Here is an 8585-nt window from a genome sequence, read left to right on the forward strand (position 1 = left end):
GCCATCAGAATGATCACGGTTTTATTACTGCAGGATTTATCAATGGTCACATGAACACCAAGGCAGATCATAACATTTTCTCTTCTTATAGAACACTTTTAAGTGGTACTTGCATGACGCGAATATTACTTGTCACTTAAGAGGTCAGACTCAGAACTGACCAGTACATGAATTGCTTCAGTACCTGAGGAATGATAAAGATCACAAAAGAATCATGAATATACATGCCCATTTCTGACAACAAGACCATGCAGCAGGGTAAACTGATTGGTGCAAGGACACTACCCTGACACACTCGAGCAGTTCAAATTTTAGCCCAAATAGCATCATAAAACAATCATTACAACTTTCCTTTGAGCGAGGTACGACCATCCTTTTAGAATGACAAATCCCAAAAAAATGACAGAGTACAACCAGTGTCTATTCCGTCCGATGTGCCTGCACTGGTTTGTCAAATGAGCTTCATTACTCAGAATTAATCTCCTGCTTTCCACGACGACCCCATCTTATCATTGCATGTTATCTATATCCAAATAACTATCCAACGCATTCTTGAATGTGTGAAATAAATCTGTCCTTGCCACAATTCTAGACTGTGCATTTCATTCCATCTACGTGACAAGTGAAAATTACTTTAAATATTCGCCCTCTCCTCTTTTTTACCCTTTACCAACAGGAAGCATTTTTACCTATCTACTCTATCAATCTCATTCATGATTTTTCAAAGTTCTACCAAATCCTTGTAAGCTTTCATCTCAAAATGATCCAAAATTCTTCAAATTGTTGTCATAACCAAAGTTCCTCATCCCTGATTTTCTTTTTTCAATTCTGCACTCTCTACAATGCATTTGCATCGTTCCGATGATACAGTCATAAATGTACACAATCCTCCAGATCAGGCCTACAAGAGGAGGGATTTCCCTGATTCCATTCTCTTTAAGAATGCAGTGATTGCTCAAACGAAAACGCAGTAAAACGATAACATTAAAACAATGGGACACTTTATCACTTCTCTCGTGATTTTACCTTTTTTTTCACTAATACCAGTGCCTCTGTCTTTGCAATCCAAACTGATCTCTGTTGAGCAGATTGTTCCTGTTTAAGTGACATTTCAAAGCATTTCTGTGAATAAAATTCATGGGTTCATTTGTGATTGAAATTACTGAAGAAGCATTGATTTGCTGAATTGATTTTTTTTTCATGTCTTGTGAAATTTACTGCCAATTGTTGCATAATTGCAGAGATGGCAGGTAACTGTGGCTATCATGGCAAACATGTCAATTGGTAAGGAAAGGACGAGAACAAAAGATGTCAGCTCATTTGAAGCAAAGTTTAATCATTTAATTCACCTCCAGATGAAGATGATTACAAATACCTATCATTTCCACTTGTATTCTCGGCTCCATGACCATCAAAGTTGGTTGTATTTGTGAAACATACTTCTTCCCTTAATTTCTTAATAATTATCTTTATATAACACTTTCAACGGCTCACATCGAACTCTCTGTTCACTTAAGTTCGGTAACTTCACTCATATTTTCCACTGATTCCCCATTTTTCTTCTAAAGTTGACGTTCCCATGTTATCCTACATCGTGCCCATTCTGCTACTTTTATTTTTGCTTGTTCGTTTCATTTCTGTATGGTCCTTTACATCATCATTAATAATTAGATTTGAGTGCATTGCAATGATTTGATGTGATTTGATTCAGGATTACTTTGCTCTACATATCTAAAGCTACTTTGAAGTTTTGATAAACTTTCAGCTGTAGTCTCACCAGAGAAAATGGAGACCAATTGGCTGAATTTTGATTTCAGCTACTGCCACCACTGGATTATCATATTTTGGAATCAAACGTGGTTTGATAGATCATTAGTTTTTTTTTTATTATCAATGTCGTGATTAGTCAATGAAACAATGTCAAACATATCTGAAGTTATTCTTTAATGAGAGAAAATAAATTTATTCCACACGTAAAAGTGCATAAGAGCTACATATTGATTATATGTTCATTGTATTATTTGCAAAAATTAGAACAGAAACTTCAAAAACAATTCAATCCAAGTTCCAGCGTCAACCGCTAGAGATATTTAAATCCAGAGAACTACAAACCACCTCAACTGTTTAGTTATGACATCACTTCAGTGGACCGTGGACACCATTCATTAATTTCTTTCTGAGAATGCTGACATGAAGAACTCAGAAATATGAGTGCCTAAACTTTCATAATTCTAATAATCGCCAGTTTCTACCCAATCTAACCTTGTCTGGAAGCTTTACAAACTAACCGGTTCTGTTGAGTTAGCTGGCTTTCCCCTCAACTACCCTGGAGTGCGAGAGGATTCCCAAACTTATTTCTGAAATGAGCTGTGCTGTTTTTTAACACCTCGTTGAAAAGTCTTCTCATGAACTCCATCCAGAACTCCTTTGAAGCGACCAGTAAACATAGCTTGCAGCCTTCATGTGTTAACATTGACTGCTATAAATTGAAATGTCCACCCATCTTTTAGTTAACTCTGTAGAGGTCCACAAGTACTCGCCCTCTGAGCAAAATATAATATAGCTCACTGTCGCAGAATATTTGCAGACAGCATTTTTCAAACTTAAAGTGAATGACCAATATCAATCTGGGTCTCTTTTAAACTTATTCTGGTTCAATAATGATAATAATGCACGTTACAAACCTTTTTACTATGGTTGTAATGCACAAAAATTCTTTCAAATCTGTAAGAGTCACAACTCCTTGGAAATTAGCGCTGCAATAGAATTGTTGAAAACAGTTTACTACACAAAAGTTAAGCGAGTGTTAAATTGGATAGAAAGAGCAAAGATAAAACTAAATACAGCACCGGAACAGGCCCTTCAGCTGCCAAACCTGCGCGATACCTTTGCCCTTCCATACTAAAAATATCTTTACTTACAGAATCTGTATCCCTCTATTATTCTTCGTATTTATCTCTTCATTCAAGTCTAGGCTAAAAGATTGATTTGTCAGCATGATACAGAGATAAATAGCGTTTTCAGATTGTCTAGCTGTATATAATACTTACAATCTATAGCAAAAAAATGGATTTTGGCATTTGAATGAGCATAGGTAAATTTGCCTAAGGCCCTGGAAAAAGTAAGAATGTCTGTGACAAGATAAAGCATAAAGTCTGCAAAGGACCATACAGAAATGAAACGAACAAGCAAAAATAAAAGTAGCAGAATGGCACAATGTAGGATAACATGGGAACGTCAACTTTACAGGAAGAATGGAGAATCAGTGGAAAATTTGAGTGAAGTTACCGAACATAAGTGAACAGAGAGTTCGATGTGAGCTTTTGAAAGTGTTATACGATATTGAGTTAGCTGGCAAATGCAGTTAACAGGGCAAAATAAATTATTGATTGTAGTGAAGGAACTAGAAATAAAAGCAAGGACAGTTCACTTCAGTTAGACATGATCTTTCACATCTTTGAACCAAAAGCTCGTGAAATAGACTCATAAAGAAGTCTCTTGTGAGATAACGTCTGGGTTTGAATTTCTATATATTGTCCACATTCAGATTCAGTAAGGTCGGAAAATAGTTATGTTCAAAATGAAGGGAGACAGAAGACAGCCATCTATATATATCAGCTAGTGAACATCTGTGGTAGGGAAGGTTCTTGCAGTTAGTATTCATGCATCATTACACACATCGAAAGACAACTTCAAAATCAAAGTAATCAGGAAATAAATCAAAATGGCGTTATGAAGGAGAAATCTTGGTAAAACAGGTTATTAGATGTCTCTGAGGAAGTAATTTTGCTCTGGATAGACGGGATTGATTGATTAACCACTGTCGCATGCACGGAGATAGTGAAAAGTACTGTTTTTTACATGTTATTCAGGCAGATCGCACCTTACAAAATGCATCAGGGTAGGAGACCAGAGTGCAGAGTACAGTGTCACAGCCACAGAGAAGATGCAATAGACAGATCAAAATTAACGTGAGAGTTCCACACAAAAGTCTGCTAACAGCACTTAAGCAGCTGTACTTGAGTCTATTTTAGGACAAATTTGACGCAATGTATTTTTTTCTACCAAAAGGCATTTGATCAAGTAACACATCAAATATTAATGCAGAAAAATAAGCCACATGGTTCAGGAAGTAACACATTGGCATGGATAATGGATTGGCGAACTAACGAAGAAGAAAGTCTTTTGCTTATGTAATGCTCACGCGCATTGCAAGGTAGAATAAGTGGTGTACCAAACGGATCAGTGCAGGTGCCTCAACGTTCTGCAATTTGCAAAACACAGACCAAGAAATGCAAGGTATCTTTGCTAAATTAGCTGGTAACATTAAACTCGACAGGAAAATAAGCTGTGGACAGGACATCAGGGTTCAAATCGATAAATAGACAAGGAGTTGTCAACTCGTGCTTAATGTGGAATTATGTGATATTTTATATTTCAAAAGGTAAAATGAAGGAAAGAGAAGTTTATCATCTAAATATTGATATACTACAGCGATCTGAGGAGTAGGTGTTGATACGTGTACTGTGCATTCTTCTCAAAGATTTACATTGGGTTTACAGCAAGCAATTAAGTACAGCATTGAGAGTCTTCTTTGAATATCTTTCTGAAAAGATTGTGCGAGAAGGATCTGTGATGATAAAAGTGAAAAGTTTCTTCTGAAGCCACTGATGAAATGTTATCGTGGATAGGAGGCAATAGAGAGTTCATACTGCAATTTCGCCAACTCTGATGAAATTGAATGTCGGGTCAGGCACGAGGGGCTGAATAGCACACCGCTGCTCCTTGTTCGAATATTCCATAAAGTTAATTAGAACTTTATATTATCACCCATGTATCATCATCATCATCATCATCATCATCATCATCAGAGTCCCTACTGTGTGGAAGCAGGGCCTTCCGACCAACAAGTCCACACCAATCCTCAGAACATCCCACCCAGAACCATCCCCTATAACACATCTAATCCACACATCCCTGATGTTTATGTAATTTAAATAACTGAAAATGTTTCTACACCTAGGATATTTTGCAAAAACAGTGTAATTCTTTTCGTGACAAGCAGTTACCAAACTACAATACACAAACTGAAAATAAAAGGTTCCATAGAAGGGCTGTGTTTGTTGCGATTCAATTGTTAACACAGGTTTCTGAACTTAAACTGAACAGATTATTTTTTAAAATACCTCAGTTTTTATTCTAATGTTGACAGAAATCACAAAACAGCATTCGAGACATCGCATTTCCAACGTTATCGTCCGAAACTGATAATACAAAAGTGGAGCAAGAATTCCAGAGAAAACATTCGAATAGAGTTTGATTTGAGGGGTGGGGGATGCATACAGATGTATAAACTTCAAATTAATTGCATACACATGGACATATTGCGTTATTTCTCCATATCACCAATATTAATATCATCCAGAGGCAATGTCGGGTCACACGGTTTTAAGAACAAAAAGTCGCTCTTAGAGGATTCGGGAGAGAGACAGACAGTGTAATTGTATGATGCACGAACAGGCAGAGTTTGAGCAGAATCTAGATAACTTAAACTTGCTTTTCCGACGTCTCTGCACTGAGAGGCATCGGCTGAATTCCTTTGTCTGTAACAACGGATTCTGGACGTGTAACAGCACGTATTCCTATCTTGTTTGCATTTCACAGCCACCAGAAAAACTATTATAAAGAGAAATATGCCGGAAGTTGAGCTTAAAATTATGATCAATAGAAAATTTAAATCTGAAAATAATTCAGGATTTTTCGGTTGTCTTTTTTGTTCAAAGGTATTTTCGGTAATGTTACCTTGGCCTGACAACAGAATTGAGACTGTGCTCGAGAGACTCGGCTGTCCATTGTCTTTGACCAAAACTATGAGAGTCTGTCTGAGAGCATCTTGCTCCCTAAAATTTCGCGTTATTCTAATTTCCCCAGAGGTAAATCCGACACTAAAAATACGGTGATCAGTAGCTTCTATGATTTGATAGGAAAGTCGTGCATTCTGTCCAGAATCTGCGTCTGTAGCAATTACCTTGGTCACCAAGGATCCGGGAAGTGCCGAATTTGACGCAATCACAATCGAACTGTTGTTTGAAGGTGACAAAATGACTGGGGCATTGTCGTTTTGGTCCAAAATAATAACATTGACGAGAGCAGTGCTGGTGAGCGATGGAGTTCCATCATCCCGAGCCTGAACTTTGATCTTAATTTTTTTCTGCACTTCATAGTCAAAAGAGCCTAGCGCGTAAATGCACCCACTTTCGGAGTTAACACTAAAGTGGCCAGACGCAGAACTTTCAGGTATGAAACTGTCCAATAAGAAATACGATATCTCGCTATTCTTGCCCAAGTCCGGGTCTAAAGCGGTGACAGCAAATATTGATGCACCTGGAGCATTGTTTTCCATCAAGAACACATTATATAACGGCTGTGTAAACTGCGGCGCATTGTCATTTATATCAGAAATTGAAATGTGGATAATTTTATTTGTGGAAAGAGAGGGTGACCCAGCATCCCGGGCCGAAATGGAAACGTTATAGGACGGAGAGATTTCTCGATTCAGTGAGTCACTCACTACGAAATTGTATTGCCTGTTCGAAGATTTTTGGAGTTTAAATGGGATATTTGGTGGCAGCTGACATTGCACTTGTCCATTTTCGCCTGAGTCACGATCCATTGCATCTATTATAGCGATCACAGTACCTCTTGCAGCATCTTCACGTACCTCGATGGGTAGCGAGTTTATTTTTAACTCCGGCGCGTTATCATTAACGTCAAGTAATTCAACAAGAACCTCGGCGCGCCCAATTAATGCGGGCGTACCATTGTCCACAGCTTCTATATCAAGTTGGTAAACCTTCTCTTCTTCATAGTCCAGTGGCCCTTCAACTCTGATCTGTCCAGTTACGGGGTTCAAATTGAACAATTCACTCACACTGCGAGAAACATGATTGCTAAAATAGTACTTTACTTCACCGTTTGTTCCCTGGTCTAAATCAACAGCATTTATTCTCATGATCAAGGTACCTTTAGGTAAATTTTCCAATGCGTTAATTCTATATATCTGATGATCAAATATTGGGGCATTATCATTTCCGTCCAGTACAGTGATGACTATTTCTGCAGTACCAGATCTACGAGGAGTCCCGCCGTCAACGGCCGTCAGTATCATTTGAAAACTAGAGTGTTGCTCGCGGTCTAACGGGTTTTCTAACACCAGCTCTGCAATTTTACTGCCATCGCTTCTGATCCGAGTCTTCAGGCCAAAGTGCTTATTTGTGCTGATTTCATAATTACTCACCGCATTTGTACCTACATCTGCATCGTGCGCTTTCTCCAGTGGGAAAAGAGCTCCTGCTGTAGTTAATTCAGATATTTGCAAAGCGTATTTCATTTTAGGAAATCTGGGCGAGTTATCATTTACATCCAATATCTCCACGTCGACACGATGCATTTCCAATGGATTTTCTACCGCTATATCCTGAGAAACAGAACAAGATGCACTTCGTCCGCAGAGAATTTCCCTGTCGATTCTCTCGTTCACAACTAAAATACCATTCCCTATGTTCACCTTAAATAATTGCTTTCCGTCTTCAGAGACGAGCCGAAATTTGCGAAATGACATCTCTCCAATGGTTAGGCCTAAATCCTCTGCGATATTCCCAACAAAAGCACCGCGCTCCATTTCTTCTGGGATCACGTAATGCGTTTGAGCGAAAATTAGATCTGAAACGCAAGTCAGGAATACGAAATAGAACAGCCGGTTGAGTCTTATCGCCATTGTTCCGGATTCGATCCAATTGTATATCTGCCAAAATGCTGACCAACCTCGTTGTTTTACATCGCTCTCTGTGAAATGAAATAAATTATCTGATGAAGAAAAATAATAACGTTGAAACGATAGACGTGAAATCTCTAACTGACCAATCTTTCGGTGCAAAATGGATTAGGTGCTGGCGACTTTGTCCAGCTCTTTGCTCTGCGCTGTGTTTCCTATGATAGGAGGGGTGGGGGCGGGGTGTGGGGAGATAGATCTCTTGCAACGTTTGGTTTTCTTATTGGTAGACAGCGACACAAAGAGTCCTTAATCATTATTGCACCAAGCATTTCTTAAAGCAGAATTGCTCCCAACGATGAACAGTAACTCGAATCGTATATTTAGTAGTGCGCAATTAAAATCCCCTCGCGCTGGTTCATATTGTCCAAGGTTGTTTTTTTTTTCGCGAAAGGCAATTGTTTGCCATTGAAAATCAATTGTGTAATTTAGAAATAAACTGTCTTTAACTCAGGTGAAATAATTTAAGGGTCGTCAATCTTATTATTTAAAAACTTTACATTAGTGCCTGTTGGGTTAAATCTACCTGATTCAAAAATGTGAAATTTGTTGAAAAAAACAATCTTTGATGCGGGTGTATCGATTTGAAATCCATGTTTCTGCTGATTTTAATTACTAATTATTAATTTTAATTATTGGGCAGACCCAAAATGAAGGCAACAGTTTTTTTCTTGCTGTATTGTGTTTTTGTTGAACTGTTTTTTCTACAGTTAAAATCAATCTTTTGAGTTGAAAACTGACAAGAAAACTCATT

The 8585-nt window shown here is 38.1% G+C and overlaps 1 protein-coding gene across 1 annotated transcript; it reads right to left on the reverse strand.

The window, feature by feature from the left end:
* Window positions 1-2002: 2002 nt before the first annotated feature.
* Window positions 2003-7984, reverse strand: LOC125458124 (protocadherin-10-like). The gene has a single exon (XM_048543027.2). The coding sequence runs from the start codon at window positions 7775-7777 to the stop codon at window positions 5390-5392; it is 2388 nt and encodes a 795-aa protein (XP_048398984.2). The 5' UTR covers window positions 7778-7984; the 3' UTR covers window positions 2003-5389.
* Between the last annotated feature and the right edge of the window lie 601 nt (window positions 7985-8585).

This window comes from Stegostoma tigrinum, chromosome 13, assembly GCF_030684315.1.
Source record: "Stegostoma tigrinum isolate sSteTig4 chromosome 13, sSteTig4.hap1, whole genome shotgun sequence".
NCBI lineage: Eukaryota > Metazoa > Chordata > Chondrichthyes > Orectolobiformes > Stegostomatidae > Stegostoma > Stegostoma tigrinum.

Bases quoted from the DNA above. Each gene is read 5' to 3' on its own strand.
- LOC125458124 (XM_048543027.2), bottom strand. From the start codon at position 7,777: ATGGCGATAAGACTCAACCGGCTGTTCTATTTCGTATTCCTGACTTGC.